Source organism: Misgurnus anguillicaudatus, chromosome 10 (assembly GCF_027580225.2).
Source record: "Misgurnus anguillicaudatus chromosome 10, ASM2758022v2, whole genome shotgun sequence".
Taxonomy (NCBI): Eukaryota; Metazoa; Chordata; class Actinopteri; order Cypriniformes; family Cobitidae; genus Misgurnus; species Misgurnus anguillicaudatus.
Genome location: NC_073346.2, coordinates 21,254,679 through 21,273,983, shown reverse-complemented (window position 1 = coordinate 21,273,983; position 19,305 = coordinate 21,254,679). Strand labels below are relative to the sequence as shown.

At 40.3% G+C, this 19,305-nt stretch overlaps 1 protein-coding gene across 1 annotated transcript in view; it reads left to right on the top strand.

The window, feature by feature from the left end:
• The first annotated feature begins 3,813 nt into the window (after nt 1–3,813).
• bcam (basal cell adhesion molecule (Lutheran blood group)) overlaps nt 3,814–19,305 on the top strand; it is a 53,283-nt gene continuing 37,791 nt past the window's right edge. The window contains exon 1 of the mRNA XM_073872100.1: nt 3,814–4,038. Within this exon, the coding sequence (XP_073728201.1) occupies nt 3,978–4,038 (61 nt within the window). The 5' untranslated portion in view covers nt 3,814–3,977. The remainder of the gene's footprint in view (nt 4,039–19,305) is intronic.

The following is a 19,305-nucleotide window of genomic DNA, read 5'->3' as shown; positions in this document are numbered from 1 at the left end:
AATAGGAATTTTATGCAGATAAATATCTGAGTAGCAAGCGGAAAGGGATTTTCAAATAACAATATTAAAAACCACAACCACTGGAAAATTGTTTCAAGCCTAATGATCTCTTATGATAGCTTTGTGAGGAAAAGACTCAAATGTAACTTATTCTTGCATTTGGATTTGACAATGACAATCTATTTTTTTATTTGTGAAATATTTGTTTTATTGGCACTTGCTGATACCATCCTTTGAAATTTGTTTCTGTAAAATACTGTATCTCATGTGTCTTTCATTCAATGACCAAAAGGTTTTTTCCCAGCACTGTCTCTGCTGAATTTTACCACTTCCTGTACCATTTTGGCTTTTACTGAAAATACAATTTCAGTATTTTATATATGTATATTTCATACAATTTCTAAGCAAAATGCAGCCCAATGTTAAAAAGGCATCTCTTAAAAGCACATTTTCAGTCACATCTCCTAATGACAAGAATACCATGTGCAATAAAATGGGGAAGGTAAAACATATCTGTAAAGTGCATCTGTAAAAAAAGATAAAGGAATTTAAATTCAAATTATGCTTGCATGGGGTGTATGAAAAAGCAAGTTATGTAAGTGCATTTATATGCGCAACAACCCATAATGTGCATCAATTTATTATAGCTGCACTGTCTGTTATCCCTTCATTTTGTCTGTACTAATTCACTGAAGCCTAAAGTCCTGCTTTCTGTCTCTTAAGCACCAATTTATCATTTCTCTCCTCTGTTCTTATATATCTTGTTCCCTGAGGCTTCATGCTAGTCACACCTAAGAATCAAAGACTTCTTCTGACCTCTTCTCTGCCCTTTTCATCATTTTATCATTACGTCGCTTTATCACCCTGCTGTTTGAGTGTAATTCTGATGGTCCTGAAAATGACACTCAGCACAACACTTTTGAAGGAAATCACACTCAGTTTAGATCACTACTACACTTCTGGGTCAATGTTTACAAGACTACTGTTTGGATCATGGAAAGGTCACAGAGTGGGATTCAATTACTAGAATGTTCTTCTATTCTGGCTCTGGTACCAGTAGTAAAGTAGGCTTTGAAACTTTATATCACGGAAGCTTAATATCATAGCAAGGTTGGTTAATATCAATCTGTCTTATCGTTGATGGTGTTTTTAGCAGAAAATATGTACAGTCAGAAAATATGGTAAAAATGGGTTCCATGCTGTCACTGGGCAGTACTGTTTAACAAAGTCCTAGCATTTAGGTACAGATGTGTAAACATTTGGTACCTTTGAGGAACTCTTTAGGTGCAAAGGTGTAGCCTACTAACCCAATGAAAGCTAGGGACCAATTTTTGACTATTTTTCTTGAAAAAAAAAAATCATTTTAAGTTTAAAGGTGCAGTGTGTAATTTTTAGAAGGATTTCTTGACAGAAATGCAAAATAATATACAAAACTATATCATTAGGGGTGTTTAAATACCTTTTTATAATGAACTGCTATGTTTTTTTATTACCTTAGAGTGAGACTTTTTTATCTACATACACAGAGGGTCCCTTACATGGAAGTCGCCATTTTGTGCCGCCATGTTTCTACAGAAGCCCTTAACAAACTTTTTTTTACTAAGTTGTCTCCGACAATGACATGTTTTTTCGGTGGCGGCTATCGTAGCTTCTCTATGCATTTCAAAAGTGAGGGGTGAGCAGTGGACTGAGCCGTTGGTTGCAATTCGCAACCTCACCACCAGGGTTATTATAGTTTTTAAAATAATATTAGTTTTTATTTTTATTTCAGTTTAGTTTTAGTTCTTTCTAATGGTGCATAAAAAGTTTTGATTTCGTTTCTATTTTTCAAAAATCATTACTTTTAGTTTTTATTTAGTTTTAGTATAGTTTTAGTCTTTAGCGTAATATCATGGTTGTGGTAGTCAAAAGTGTACAATCACCTTGCTAAATCTGGAAATGTAAAAAATAAGAGAAGAATAAGGATTTTTTAAAAACAAGGTTTGTTTTTATTTAGTCCTGCCAATCAAAGTGGAGGAAGGGCGGGACAATTACCACACCAACAAACACTCTAAACTCTGTTGGGTTATTTATGCTGGGCAAATATAATAAACATATATAAATATACATGTATGGTTATAAATACACCTATGTTGAGTTGTCGTTAACCCAAACATGAGTTGAAACAACATAGGTTTATTTATAACCCAACATGTGTTTTGTCCAATATTTACCCAGAATTGGGTTAAAATAACGCAGCAGAATTTAGAGTAAATCAGCACATCCTACATGTACAAACTTATATGTGTGCACAACAACTGAAAATCAATGCAATGTTTATTGTTCTGTCTACGAGTGTCCATTTCTGTACCAGAAGGCATCCCTGTACTAACATAATATAATTATTTGTTGACTAAACAAATTGTTGATTATCCACGAAAGCATATAATAATATCAGATTAGTTCAGCATACATTCTGTATCATAGCAACCAAAAAGCAAGCGGTAGGTGTCACCGTTTCAGCCATGTTTAAATGCTCCTTTGTACAGTACACTGAAATAATTTAGCCTTCTTCAGTTATTGTAATGGTTTGCCAGCAGAAGACAGTTTGTCTTAATAACTAACCGTTAGCAGCAAGATGATGTTTCCTGAACCGGACTGTTGGCTCAGGGGCCGCAGGGATCTAGCATCATACACATCACGTGACACTGCTCTGCTGGTCAGGATTTCTAATAGACATTAGTCTGCCACCTATTGGTCTGCCACCTAATAGTTTTAGTTTTCGTGATAGTTTTCGTTTACTATAATAACCCTGCTCACCACTAGATGACGCTAAAATTTACACACTGCACCTTTAACTCCTATCATTCCAAATCATTCCATTCTTCAGGAATCTGTAATTTCCCCTTACCTTTAAATGTGAGGATGAAATGCCTGTGCAGGGTCTATATAGAATTTGAAGTGCTAAGAGTCACTGCTAGTGTTATGAGGTGAGCATTTTAATGCTTTGCTATGCTGTCATGACCCAAGAATAGCGCAAAGTAACAGTTATGACACATCTGAACATCATACTGTATCAATTCATCCATCTCTCTCTCTCTCTCTCTCTCTCTCTCTCTCTCTCTCTCTCTTTCTCTTTTTCACACATTCTTTCTTTACTTCTGTGCTTCTTAATTTCCCACACCCTTCCTTCTTATCACGTACCCCACCTTAGCTCTGAGAAAAATAAAGCAGTTCATTTGCTATCACTATCCTCTAAATGTCTGTTTGAAACCTTGTGTGTATCTGAGAAACTATTATTACCAATAGGACACAGAGATGCATGATCTAAATTAGTGGCCGGGGTGAGATTATCACATCCCTGCCTGAATTAGAAACTCCCCTTTAGTCACAGAAAAAACAACACAAATTTAGAAATACAAGTAGTAGCCTACTACACTTGCGTGGGGCATTTACAGAATATTGTAATACTATTAGACTACTACTATTGTGTTAAACCCATATAGCTCCACTGAGCAGTCAGCACATTTTGCTAAACCTATAACTCGAATGCATTGTAAGTTGCTTTGAATGAAAGGATCTGCAGATGAATTGTGAAAGTTTTTTTTTAAGATTTAGAAATTATACAAAGACACCCCTTAGGTTTAATCTTGTTCTTTGCGCATAATCATTAATTTTTGAAGTAAAAATTAAAACGTGCGTTTCAGACCACGTAAAAACTCTCGTCCGTTTGCACTCATTCTAGCAGCACTTTACACGGTTTTGGGAAGGGTGAGGGAGGGGCGGTTGGTCACCTTTTGTAGACTACATATCAACCAAGTCACTGCCATCCGCATCAGATTTCTTGCGGTAAAAAGGACAGGGGTGCGCACTACTGAGTGTGTGTGAGAGAGTGAGTAAGGCAGACAGCAGAGAGTGAAGGAGTTGTACAGACCTGCGACGGACTGACGAGACATCGCAAAAATATTAAAGCGACGCTACTTGAAATAAAAGCAACTATGGAAAGAACGATGTTGGGACGCTGCAGGTTTTGGACCTTAATTGCTTTAACACTGCAAGGTAAGAACGATTCAAACACGAGTCATTTTACAAAAAAAAGTTTGCCTGGCTGCGGCTCAATTAAGGCGCATTTGTGTTAAAAAAATTCACTTTTTGATTTATGATTGTGCTTCTGAATGTTTGGACGCAGTTTACATTTCTGAAATGGATACATTTGCATGATTGTTTTTTCTGATGTTTTGCCTCAACAACCTGTTCCTTAAAACCTTGTGCGGAAGAAACAAGAGCGCAAGTGTGTAGACTGTTTTTAACGGTTTTTACTTATCCCACACAACTTCACGTCTGTCGTTAAAAGAGACACTTCCTCAAAGTAACGAGATTGTGATCATTTTTTGTGGCTGTTGGTGGTCTTTGAAAGTTTGTGATTCGTTTAAATCAGGGAATGGTTCAAGGGTTAACAACTCGGACAAGTATTGGGTTTGAGGAGTCGCTCCGCTGCGCTCGAGAGCGGAGGTGTCGGCGTTGCGCGACTGTCGCCGGATAGACGCGCTTCCTTTAATCTCACTTTAAATGCGCAACAACCCGCTACAGACCTTCTGCTCACCGTTTTTACAATTAAAACTTCTAACATATAAAAATGAATGGGTTAATTTATTAGCACTTTGGTAAACCGCACAGCCGAAGCCACTTTGCTAAACGACATTCGTTTAGCAAGTCAAGTTAATGAACTGTTGAACATGTATGCGTTTAATTGCAAATTGCAAAATTTGTTTCACATATGTCCCAAAACATCAATTTATGACTAATTATTTGAATGTGGCAAATAAAAGCGATTTATGGGCAGCTGCACCAGTCCAACTCCCCCAAACCCCCTTCAAATCCAAAACCCCTTCCAGGCAGGCATTCCTCTCCATCTCAGAGGTACCTGCTTTTATCTTATCTGCTCTTGAGGCTCTCTCACTCCCCAATCATATCAAGTGTATCTGCCTTTTCTAGCATTCTCACCTTCTTTCTGGTGCAGATATCTACTGCCTTTTTTTACCCACGTATGTTATCCCTCAGTCAGCGCCCTATACTTACTTTGAGATAAATGCGCACAGTGCCCTTGGGCTGTGTTAAAATACTGTATGTGTGGAGCAACAAATAGATGAAGTGTTTAATCAATTTGTGATGCCTCTGTATCTTTTAAAACCTCATGTGAGCCTATGTATTTAAGTGTATTTATGTTTTCTTAACTGTTTAGTAAGCAAAGTTTAGTTGCAATGCTTTGCATAGGCTGAGACAGTATGTCGTTTGATCTACATACTCACTTTTGTGGCCAGACTGTATGTGTACTTGTGGTTTGCAAATCATACCACATGACATATCACACGATTTCATGAATGCATCCACGGGAAAACCTGTTTTAACATTTCTAGTGGTTTCATCGCTGTAGTGTTTAACTGCCAAATGGAAGCTGTTGGACCCATGCCCATTCATTTCAATTTGCTGCGTTCCTCTGCCAGCCCAGAGGGGCACCGGCTTCTGCTGCTGGTTTCTTATAATTTATCCTATCTATTCCATAACGGAAGGCTCGTGATTAGCATATAAAATGGTTCTTGGCCAGTCTCATATTTAGTTCACCTGACCTTGTTACTTTAACCACCCTTACTCTCAGCCACAAAGCAATACTCTATTCAGGTGGCATTTAGACTGTATTTTTTGCTTTTTTGGGGGGGTTCCCAAGAGTGTGTATCCCTAGGTGGTATCACCGTGCACCTCAGTGAGGTGTGTGTGGCTTCATGCGCTTGATCACAGTAGGTTGTTAGAAAGTGGCGGAAATAATCGTTGAGACAGCTTGTCAACCGAGTTTAAAGAGCTGTGCAAAAACACTGCGCTTCCCTCCTTTGTCTATCACTGGCTTATTTCCCCAGCTCATTTCCTTGCTTAAATTTCGCCTCCCCTAACTCCGCGGCATCAAACGCCAGCACGCACACACATCACCTCCTGCTGCCAACTGTAATTATTATGGTATTAGGAAGCTTCAAATTAAAACCTGCTCTTTGTGCCTGCAGATAAAAGCCAAACTTGTGTCTCTGAGGTGGATTTTCCGAGCTCAAAACTCACGTAGATATCCATCTCACACACGTATGCATTTCTTTATGACAGCGCGTGCACCTGCAGCTAGACACGCACACCCATTTACGGTAACACGCACAGCTCAGTGGCTACTGCAACTCACTTTACACATTGTGCAACTTTACCAACCCAAGGTACTCATTTGGTTGGGGATGGTGGTGGTGTGTGAGGCAGCTTATTGTTGTGGGACCCAGATTCGCATAAGCCTTGTGATTCATGCCTGTGGGGGGAGTTACTGCTTGGAATGAGAGGCATTCAGCAGGGGACAGGTTACATCTCGCCCCCTGACTCTTCAAGCCACCCCCCAGATTCTCTCTCTCTCTTTTTTGCTATCTCTCATTCGGCACAGATGGACACACAGGTTGCCAAAAAACTGCTCGTGTAACCACAACACTGGTTTTAATCCAAACCAATATGACACTTTGGGGTTTACCATAAGGCACATTTTATGCATAGTTCAGATTTTGGTGGTTTAACAGACTGTTTGTAAATATAACTGTAGCTTGAATAATATGACATATCTATTACATTTAACACCAAAATCAGAGCCAGCTTTAGTGATTCTTTAAACGCCTGAAATGATGATCAAAAAGCGCTTGGCTTGCTTTAATTGTTTGGAAAGCCCATTACGAAAGCTTGTTTTTGGAAGCTTAGGCCCAATGGCGGCAGTCGTGCTGGCAGGCGTTTGAAGAGAGCTCGCTGGCAACAAAGCGGGAACAACCACATGCTGCACTACAGCTTGATGTGAGCTCAGAAAGAGAGAAACAAAGCAGTCTGGCATTAATATCATCTAAGCCAATGTTTCCCAAGCCGTTTTATCGTATAAACCCCATCAGTGAGCCTCAAGGTTCCTTCCTAATGTAAAATAGGTTTCTTTTAACTTCCCTGTATGCTAGATGTCATTCAGCATTATTACAATGACTAGCATATAACTAAATCAAAAATAGGCTGGCCAAGTAGCTTTATTTCCAATGAATAAAATGTATGTCTTGCATGTTTTAACAGTTCTGACTTTCTCGAGAAGGACCTGTGAAGTTATTTAGAAACAAAATCTAGTCTTGACATCACATCTTTTTTTTATAGGTTCAACAAATATAGTAAACTATAAAAAGCCTCTCTTTGAATCTGGTTTAGTACCTCTTGTGAAGGGTTGACCCCCTTGTTGGTTCAGTTGAGACACTGCTGCAGATGTTATAAACCCAGACACAACACACACACACATAGTTTATATGCAATGGATGAGCTTTGTCTCAGTTCTTTCAATGCCCCTATGATTATTAGTTTCTCTCATTGTTTTCAGTAATGATGGAGGTTTTTGTTTGAAGATCAGTGGGTGACTTTTGATGTTTTGTGGTGATTTACGGTTGTCTCCATTTAACATGCAGCTATTGTGCGTGTCCTAGCATAGATATCTAGCTTTCGTACACACAGAGAGGTTGACACTGAGGGCAGACGTGTGTATGTGGACGTGGGGTGGCAGTAAATTCATGCAGACTTTTCACTTTTCGCAATTTATCACCACCACCACTGCTGATAGAGTCACGACTTTAGAAGAGAAAAGAATACCCCGCCGTCTCTTCTCTCCCCTTCCGTCTGCACCTCGGCCCCTCACCAACCCTCGGGTCTTTCATGAAATCTGGACCCTGCCCAGTCCTCCAGCCATCAAACAGTCTGCCCACACTACAAAGCATTCGGGCAGGGCTGAGAAAGAGGATGCAGGTAGACCCGCTGCTCTTTCATTTCTCCAAGGCAGTTATTACTGGCATACACAGACAAACACAACAGTGTGTAAGGAAGTTGTGTGTGTTGGCTGTAAAGGATATTGAAGTGGTTTGATACTAAAGCGGGGGGTACAAAAGGATATAAGGGACACTGAAAAGTGCATTGTTGTGTGTGTGTGTTGGGGTAGTGCTTTGAAGCACATCCTTGAATGTGGGGCTGATGGTAGCGAGAATGGAAACCTCATGGGCTCTTTGGGGAGACAGGGTTAAGTGCGACTGATCCATTTAGCTGTAGAGATCAGCAGGGTGATTGGCCAATGCAAATCCTGAAGCCTCTCTCAGGCATTCCTAATGGATTCAGCGCTGATGGGTTTCCTTTTGGGGAAAATATCCCTTTTTAGCAAAGAACTTAGGTCATGATGTATTATTGCCCATCCTGTAGTACATGGCAGCATCTATTAGACTCTTATCGATCCAGAAATGGACATTAGTAGTACTGAATTGATTTGTTTATCCTAACAGTGTTTGGGGATTTTGCTTACGAGAAAAGCTTGGTAGTTTTACATCTTGTTTTTTGTCATACACTAGATCTGCGTTTTCCAACAAGGGGGCCGGGGCAGATTTCCAAGGGGGCCTCAAGATGACCTAAAATATAAAAAAATGGACAAAACAAGCATCAAAATAAGCTAAAACAAGCAAGAATCTACCGTACTTTCCGGACTATAAGCCGCACCAGTCAAAAATGCGCCATTAAGATGAAATAACATATATAAGTCATAGAGGACCATACGTCGCGTTTATTTAGGAAATTATTTCACAAAATCCAAGCCGAAGAACAGACATTTATTCTGGAAAGGCAAGTTATTCAACTAAACAATAGCATACAGAACAGCAGGCTGAATAGATGTCTGTATGTTAAAAGTAATATTTTCAGTTATTTAAACGATAAATCATAGCATACAGAACTTACTTGGAAGGTTTAATAGGCTAAATTAACTGAACAAGCCAACTACTTAAGTTTGCATACTCATCATTCCACATTACTGAATTCATTGTATTACATAAATACAGAAGCAGCATATGGCGGACTCTCGCGGCTGTAGATGGTAATGTTGTGTCTTGCCTCATAAATGTCAAATTTAATTCATACTGACTTACAAGGCGGGCGCACTTGACTATAAGACGCAGCACAAGCCAAGTTATGAAAAAAACGCGGCTTACAGACTGAAAAATACAGTAGATGTTTCTTTTTTTGGCCATTTTAGTAGTGAATCTGTCTAGTCATTTCAAGCTCTAGTTAATTTTATTTGGAAAAAAAATTGTGAGTGGGGGGCCTTCAAATATTGTTGTGGCCAACTAGGGGGCCTTGAAGTGAAAAAGGTTGGGTACCACTGCACTAGATTGTTGGTTTGATTGTATGCTAGGACTGGATGATGATATAGCATAATAATATTTTTATTTTTTTGCCCTTTTTTCCTGGAATTGTCAGCCATGGTTGCACATCAAATTCAAAACATTTAAACCTTTGTGGCCTGTCTGCGGCATCCAGGTTAAAGTCTCATAATCTAATTGTGAGATTGAGAGCATCAAAGTTTGATTTCACTTCAATCAGTATTTTTACAATGCCGCTTCATTTATATATCACCAACATAAAACGTGCTTTGCAAGTAATAAATATATATCATGTATTCCTTACTACATCACAGACTGCTTCCCACCCTGCTGAAAGACCACTATAGACAGTTTCATTGGACGCACGTGCACTGACGCAATACACGTCTGGATCCGAACTTTACTTCCGGTTTTGTTTTTTTAATGGTCTGACTAGTTGCTAAACTGATCTCTTGAACAAATTCCTCGTCGAAAATAACAAATGTTTTGGTTTCCTAGGTAATCTATGTTTTTTTTTTTTGCATGTTTTATAAATAAACTATGTTTAAAGAACTTTTGTATTATTTATTCTTAGCGGAGTTTACCGGAAGTTACGTGCAGACCACGACAGCCGCTTGTTCAGTGGTGTAGTGGTGCCTGGAGAAGTATACTCTTAATTCATCCCCCCATTTTTTTTTTAATAGATGTGGGTATACCCCATGCTATCAAATAAAGAAGTGGGTATACTCTGTATACCTGCGTATACCCTGCCTGCACTACACCAATGCGCTTGTTTATGTTGTTACTGCTGAAACCATCTATAGACCAGCACGAATTTCCAAGCTAGTTTATGCTGGTTTGATTCTGCTCAGCAATGTTTAAAAGATCTCTTTCATTTGCGTCATCTCACAGTTAGACTCCACAGAAACTGTTTTAAAATGTGCAAGATTTACCTGAAAACACAGAATTGTTGAAACACTGCTTGTTTAAGGACTCTTCAAACATCCTCTTCCTCACACAGACTCTGCTTGTTGTCCTTGTATTATCAGCTGGCAAACATTCCCTAGAGAAAAGTATACTGACACAGGGGAGAAAAAAGCTTTTATAACCCTTAGCTTACGGGCGTTTGGTTAGTAGAACACACCCCTAGGCTCAGGTATTCAATACCCCGCACTCCAGAGACCCTTTAAGATGTGTTCCCATTACACAATCACACACATACACATTATAGTAACCCTGATCTTTTGATCTTTTGCACAACCTTGTGTTGGGCGCACACAAAATCTCCAGCAAATATTGCAATTGTAAAAATACAAAAAAGTTCTTTTATTGGATAAGTTTGGTTACTGTTTAGTCTTAAGTGTCCTTATGTGTACGCAGGATCTACAATTTAAATGTTTTATTTTGGATATTTAACTAAGACAAACAATGTATTCAGTGTGCTGGCTGTTATTTATCATCTAAAGTCTCCTTTTCAATCTTTCATGCTCTATTTACATAGCATGTGCCATGAAGGACACATTTTTTTGTATCGGGACTATGTTGCCGTTTTTTTAATCTGGTTAATGGTTAGCCGACCATTGTTAACCTCTTCAGCGAAACGGTCACTGCTTGACGAGCCGCATTGTTGCTTTAACAGCGCTTGACCCATGGAGCACTGCAGGGCCCACTGGTGATTTAAAATGTCCTCGTAGGGAGGAAAGCAATGAGAGTTCTGCTGAGCAGAGGAAAACAAATTAAATGAGTCCATTAGTGAGTGCGTGTGTGGGTCTGGGGCGCATTACATCAAGAACTACTGCAAAAATCATGACATGTTTCTCTATAAATAAACCTGTTTATAAAATAACCACATTTGGAGGACGCGACATTAGATAACCAGCAGGCTTATGGACACTTTAGTAGGGCTTTGAGATTGGGGGTTCCCCGTATTCAGACTGGGATTGGGTGACAGATCACATTTCATTCAGGATGCACATGTTTACCTGCGGGAGAACAGCACCTTTCATTTCATCTAACGTCAGCTCTCGCAACCTGCTCAGTGCTCACTTTGCTTAAACCTGTATGAACATGACTTTAAAATTGACCAGTTTAGATAAAAAACAGATTTTGCACTTTTCCTCACCTTTTCCCTCCTCCTCTTCCACATCTAAAACCCCTCATTCCTGTGATTTAGATTAGCTGGCGTAGCGTTTTTTGGTTAATGAGTGTCCCAAGCTGATAGTTAATCTGGAAGGTGGTCGGACGGACTACGAGGATCTCGGTGCCAACTCGAATTCTGGTGGCCTCCTGATTGACACTTAGCTTGATAATCATATTCAGGCCTGCGGGGCTTAAACTCACAATGGTTTAACTCCAGTATAATCTCATCCAATCAGTGATTTCCCTGTACAGTATACCAGCATGTGACTGACAGCTGTGGCTAAATTCCCTATTGAGTTTCAAGTTTCCTACCTTGTTATTTCTTATAGGTTGTAACCATATATTTGCTCTGAAATGAAAGGTTATTAATGGCCAGAAATCAGTTTTGGATGTTATTTTAGTTTTTAGTACAAATCACAGAGGATATAGATGTCATTTGCGTTATGCACCTGCTTCAATGGGAAAGATATTTTCCCATAGCTAGAATATGAGAGCCAAGCTGACTAAAATTTAGCACAAATGAAAATCCAGATGACGATATTATGTGTAATCAAAGGAAATGGGATCGGTGCAATTAAATTAAGCTTTCATTAGACCAATAAATTCTTGTTTGCTTTCAATTCCCAGCAAAATCACGAATTGCTCTTAAATGACAATTATACAGACAACTATGGCATTTGGCTTATGGTGGATTAGTTTAGTTCATTAGAAAGCAAAGCTTACGAAATGGTTCTGCACTAAAACACACAGGGCTTTATGTCTTTAAGACTGACTTAATTAGACAGTCATTTTGGGATGAGACAGACACACATTGGTAGACTGAATCTGTTAGGCATATGTTTGTAGGGGTTTGTTGGTGTCTTTGGACAGCCTGGCTTGCCGTATGGGGTGTGGAACGCCCGTTGGGCGAGGGCAGTGGCGGCTGTCGCTCACCACACCTCGGATGAACATTTTTGAGATGGAGGTCAGTCTAACCCCCGTTCCCTGCCAAGTAACCATAGCGACAAGCACGCACAATTCCCTAGTCAATTAACAGTCAAAGTGGGAGTAGGAGTGGGCGTATGGGCGCATATTGACTAGTGCACCGGGGAGGGCTGGTGGAGAGAGTACAGAGGACACATGTTCATTAAAATGATCCACTCTGGTTCAGATGTAAGATCTGGAGACCCCCTTTCTTATTCTCTTTGAAACAGTGGTTGTGTGTAACAGTGGTTACTGTACCTCACTGAGCTTAAGGCAACTTTCTCACACTGCTCTTTCCTTTGCTCTTTGTCTATTGTGACTTGCTTTGTTAACGTCTCTGTTACTGTTGAGAAAATTCCCTTTTTTCCAAATATACAGTAAGATATCTTAAAAAATTGTTTGCTAATTGTCTCTGCACTCTCAGGAAAAGGTACAAAAGCTGTCACTGGGGCGGTACCCTTTAAAAAAGTACACTTTTAAGAGTACATAAGTACCTCAGCTTTGGTACAACTGGTACCAAATATATACATTTCCGTAAACCGCGTCAACAAATTTTACGTAGAGCGCTAAAACAGATTTGAGGCTGTATCTTCGCCAAACTTAAGCCTATTGACACGAAAGTTGGTATTTGTGATGCCATTCAGGAACTGAGGAGGCATGCCCAGTTTCGTTGCAGGGTCACCTAGTGGTAAGACAAATGTTTTACACGCTTATAACTTTGGCTGTGATTGACATATTCTCACGGGACTTGTTTCCTTGGAGTCCTGAGTAGTAGCCGAGTCCAACGATACCAAACATGCCAGAATTCGTCTTATGGTTAGCCCCGCGCAACAAAATAGCACTTAAAAAACACGAAAAAAAGCACTTATCTCCGCGAGTGTTATTCTGATCGACTCGAAAACACCATAGGAAGAACAATGCATTTCATTCTGAAGAAAAAACTCTATTGGCGTTATATAACAATAAAATCAATGTAAATCAGTATTTCATGTTTGTTTATGTATTTAGTAAGTGCACTCTGTGACTTTTTAAATCTTTTTCCGACCCATTCAATTCATTTGAATCTTTTCACTTTCTGTCTTACGCACACACAGACATAGAAACATGCAGCCGCACGTGAGCAGACACACATCCTCTTGTACCTGTGCAGCGGTTTAAAGACAGGGCTACATTGTTAAGACATTCCTCAGGCTGCCGGAATGCAGGTATTAATGCTGAGTGATTAGACACAGTGAGAGGGCACACGAAGATGAGGAGGAACAAGAGAAGGAAAGAAAGACTGGATTGGGAGAAAATAATGATGGAGTGGGACAGATTGGGGAGCATATTGCAGGTGGAGGCATTGTGAAGCAGGAGAGGATTGTGGGTAAATGCAGTTCACAGGTCACTTTGAATTCTTAGGATTAGTTTGTGTGTGCAGAATGTGTTTATTATTGACAGAACTAACATTCCGATGTGTTTGTGTGTTAACATGAGTGTGTTAACTTTTTTGAAGTGTGTATACGTGGGGGGATCACTATCAAACACTGACTTAAAAAAGATAGGAATTTGAATTTAACTGTATTTAAAAATAGGAAGTGGAATGCCTAGGAGGTCCCAGCATAACAGTACCAGATGGTGATTGGATCTGCCGTGGATCAGAGTGTATGAATAAGAGAGAACCAAAGAGGGTGGGGAAAGATGGGGGTTGCCTGTTGGTGCTTCTATGGGGAGGGCCACATTGCCAACCAATGTCAACCATGCCATCTCTGCTACATGGCCAGGTGGCGTCAGCCAGCATCATGTCCTGGCACCCTCCACACCATCCCGTTTCCAACACGTAGGGTGGTGTAATCAATGTCAAAGTCAACCTCCTCTACACCATGATCTGCCCTCACCCTCCATAGAGTTCCAGCTTCTATGTCCATCTGCTTCCTGCAAGTGCTGGGCAACTGGGTTGAGGTTCCTTTAAACATTTGTCATGGTTTCCTATACTGAAATTTGACTAGGTACAAATTCATTCATTTGCAAATTCGTAAGCTGAATGCCATGAATAAAAATGTAATGTTAAATTTAATTTGCTAATTACATTTAGGCATTTGACAGACAGTGCATACGGTCTATACATTTCTTTTATTGGTATGTATGTTCCTTGTGATTTAACCCATGACCTTTGCGTTGCTAACATGTTGCTCTACCAATTGAGCTTTATGAACACTAACTAAAAGGAACTTATTAGGATTGGTTGTACTGTTTATAGATCACTTTTATTTTTTTCTTGGTTTATGCATAAATCTTAACTTTGTTTTGCAAGATTTAGGCTTTAAAGAGTAGTCACCGATCTCTGTGGGAATGACGGTGTACAGTGTTGCTCTGGACGGATTGACAGAGAGACAGCTGGACACGCTGCCCTAAGGATCAGCTTACACATGCTCACTGGCATGTCTGCTTGCAGTTTTCCTCTCTTTCTATCTCTAATTCTCGTTCGTTCCACTTCTCTTATTCTGCCCATTGCTCTGCTTTTACCAACTCCCTACTGTAAATGCACACGGTGCTATGTGTTACGGTAGAGTTGGCATCTTGTATTCATGTTTGTGGAGCAGTGGGTGAAACTGCTCTGGGGCAGTAACAATAAGCCCCTTACCACACACACACACACACACACACACACACGCACACACACACACACACACACACGCATTCAGATGGAAACACGTTTTTAAAGCGTGACTCTACGATACCCTGCGGTGTCATTCATTTGTCAAGCATGGAACGTTTCGCTCATGGAAAACTTTTGATGGTGAAGACTGATGAGTGACTAACATGCAGACTATCCCCCGTACCCCACCCCCTCCGCTTTCGCCGTACCCCCATTTTAGATGACAGATGGTTGTTTTCCCTCTTTCTTTTGTCACTATGTTCCCTCTTCTTTATACCTGCCTGGACACAGACCCTATGCCGCCAAGCCTTGCAGAACCTTTAGCAAACACACTAATATACACATCTTACCCAAGAGTTAGGACACAGCCTAAGGCCATGCATACTTCTCCAGGTGGGTTTTAGCACCAAAGCCCTTTAAAGATTTAGCAAAAAAGGTGTGTGCACACCAAAGCTTTTAAACGCGGCTGAAAATGTCAGGCGGACGCCGACTGCCAGCTTTCTTCAGGTGATCGCTTTGGTTGCTGTGATACTTCTGCTTTGTTTATCAGTCGTTGTACGATTCGCCGGTTGGTGGTTGTGACATTTGTCCCGCCCCTCCTTCACTGTGATTGGACGGCCGAGTGAGAACTGACATTGACGAGCTGAGCTTTTCACTAGTTTTTGGTCTGTATATCCAAGTTTGCCCTTCATGACAAATGTGAGGGGGGTGAATTTTTTTGTAAGTCCTCCGTTTAAATTATATTGAGCTTTAAAGTTCTGCATAATTAAGGGCGTAGCCACTTAAGTGAGGGGTGAACAGCCACTGCGGTCACTAGAATCGAGCTAGGCGGGCGTGGTTTCAGAAACCAGACACCTCAGCTTCACCGACGTCCCGCCTCTTTACCCATTTTCGGATATCCGCGAGTGATGCACGATGACGCGTGGCCAAGATGGCGACGGAAGGCAACGCCTACTTTAAGCTTCAAAACCGATCTTCAGAAACCAATGGGTGACGTCATGGACACTACGTCCATCTTTGTTTACAGTCTATGTGTGCACATCCCCTAAAAGTTGAACTGACACTCTCATTCTAGCTTAAATTCACCATAAAACAGAAGTAGTGATTGTCTTATTTTCCCTGTGGTGATGTATGTCTGAGTGAAACGACTTCTGGAATGAATAAAGGTAGGACTGGACTTGTCCATTGACAACTGATTGGATCGTTTGAAGTTGGGTCATGTTGCTATTTGCTAATTGCTACGATCTTTTCCCGGACCGCGCCCACCTCCCCTACCATATGACCAGAAATAAAGAAAGATTTTTTTCGAGGAGGAGAGGAGATATATGTTTTTGATTTAAGATTATGAGGGCACTCGAATTTTTCTACAACAAATGACAGTTTTTCATTTCAGTTTTATTGTGACTTTAAACTGCCGACAGCTGCCATCACCTTCACCCGGTGTGTGTGTTTCCATGATTTTAAGCGGATACAGTGTGACATGTCTTTTCATGTCAGTCGTGCGCTTGTAACATATTTCACCGGTCAGACAATGAGTCACAACTCAGAAGAAAAGGCTTGGAATACACTGCAGTCTTTTAATGTTTGTTCTTATCATGTTTGTCAAATAGTTGTCATAGTTGGGCTGCGTATGACCTTGTTATCGTTACATGTGCATTTCATACTTAAGGTTACACAGCTTAAAATCATTTTCATAATCTGTGTGTTTTTAAGTGCAAATATGCTTAAAACAAGATAAAATCATTTGAGAATCAAAATTGCGATTTGGTTGTAACAAAATGTTTAGTTCAAGAGATATTCATGAAAATAAGTCTTAATAATGTATGTAGTTTTCACTATCAGAAAAAAGATTGTGACCGAATCTTTCAAACATGGTAAGGAGCGTCACATTTCCGGCTGACGTCAGAGGTATTCAGGCCAATCGCAACGTTTTGTATTTATTTTCATAGACGAGATCAAAACCTCGTCTGTTTTAGTCTTTCTGTCTTTGTTTCAGAATTTAAGTTTTCTGGGAGACAGTAGCCTCTGTTCTTATCACTCTTTTACCCAAGGTTTCAGTTCACTACCCTCCTCTATGTCTCTATCTCTCTTCTTATCTCCACAAGCACAAGCTTCTGTCCATCCTGCCAGAACATTTGAAGAGGAGGATGTTGTGCCAGGGGCATCAGAGCAGCCTGTGTTCAATTTCATTATTTTTTTTTCACTTTTTTTCTCCCCCCTTTAACCTCAGATCTCACCCGCTACTAGAAGCCATAGTTTTAACTTCAGCAATAGTTAAACATGGAGGCTTTAAATTCTCTCTTACATTTCTCTTTCTCTGTCCAGCAGGAAAGTAGATTGAAATGATAATTTGTCACCTGCCCTAATTATTGATAAACATCTTTTTTTTTTTTGATCATACAATGCTGGTTCTTCCACCTTCATGTCTTTGTTTTGGTGGCACTCTTCGTCTTTATCTGCAACTCAGCAGACTGTGAACATTCTGGCCAGTCTCCACCCCATCCGCACTTTTCACATTCACGTTGGCTCGCGCTCACCAACTATATCTCAAGTTCATCAGTATGATGGTGGTTTTGTTTGTTTGTGTCTTTATTGCAGCAGTGGTGAATTAGCTTTTCAGCTGGGTGCTAAGTTGCCTGCTGACCTTCATAGTGGAACCATGTCCTTGTCTGCCAATGTCTTTGATATGAGAAGACAGAACGTCAGCATTGTGTTACTTAAGTGGGTGTTCAAAATCTCAGCAGTGTTGTTTGTGTACTATTGTTAAAGTAATGGATAATACATTTAAATAATTGTTTTTTGTCTCTCTGAAGTCTGTTCCAAAAAGTGCTGTCCCCTAGGACAGTGTTTCCCTTCCAGAAAGTTTTAGATGTCTCCTTATTTAAAACACCTAAACCAACTCATCAGCCTCCTTTCAGAATGTCTCACTATCAAGCTAATAATTTAAATCAGGTCTGTTAATTAAGGAGACATCTAAAACATTCTGGAAGGGGGTCCTTGAGGACCAGGGTTGAGAAACACTGCCCTAGGATACATTGTTTGTATGTATATTTCATACAGAAGGCAATCCCAGAATGCACTGAAAATGGGCTGAGAACAAATAAGCACAAGATGGTGAATGAGGAAGAGAATATGTTGGTTATGGGTGTACCACCCTGTCAGAAATGTATGTGTGCGAGTATCGGTCTGAGATGGTTACTCAGATTCCACGGGTGGTCATGCCTCTGTCTTCAGCAGGATGTTTTTCCCCATCCCGTCATGTATGAAAGAGTCAAATTGCAACCTTTTTGTGTTTATAGACTTTTCTCAATCTGTTCATTAATTATACAGCTCTATACCTCTGACACAAACAATCTCGTATCTTTGCTTCCTGTCTCCTACAGGTTGAGACGTGTTATGTCTGTAATGCAGATATGGCTGTGTGATCCTAATCTCTGGCTCACTGAGATTTCGCATTGCTCTGTTCTTCAACTTTTGAAGTGTATTTACAATTAATACCTGGGTGTTGCCATATTTACTGTAGCTTTTAATAAATTCTAAAGTTTTTTCAGCATCATATGAACCAACTTTTGCACATAATGACAGTATGTCCCATATTACAGTACATTTGCCCTGTAGTGACACCATAAATGACGAATGAAAAATACTTTCTGGAGGAGCATACTATACATAACAAGGAGTGTTATTTGTCTCTTCTTTGATGTCTTAACTATGATCTCTGCTGTGTAACCTCCAGCAGTGTTACCTTAAAGGCGGAGTCCACGATGTTTGAAAAACGCGTTGGAAAAGGAGACGGGCCGACTACCAAAACACACTTATAGCCAATCAAATCAAATCAAATGCCGGGTTGCGTATGTGTGGGGCGGGTCTATCAACAGAAGGTCCAGATTCTATTGGGGTAGGGGCGTGTTTGTTTAGGTGATTTCAAATATCAACATTGGCTTTCAAACATCATGGACTCCGCCTTTAAATCAGTGAAGCGATCAATAAAGAGGTGATTCCTTAGGCCAAAGACCCGTCCTTGACCTGACCTATCCCGACACCCCGCCGCCCCTCTCCCTCCTCTATCCCACCTCTGTCCATCTAAAGGGATACATCCTCCCCTTATTATCTCTGTCCCCTTAATGGCTTTCCTACATAAAAGCCAGTAACCTTGTTGACACTGCATTGTTGTCCTTTCCGCCCTTCAAATTTAGAGGTTTTCCCTGTGGATACGAAGCAGGACGCTTTGTCTGTGTTATTGTGTAATTTAGAATTTCTCATGTCTTTATAGCTGACTTTTTGGCAAGTGATAGATGTATGAAGGGCAAGTGGAAGTGTTGTGTGTGTGTGTGTGTTTGTTTGTTTGTGTGTTAACAGAGTGATAAAAGACAGGTG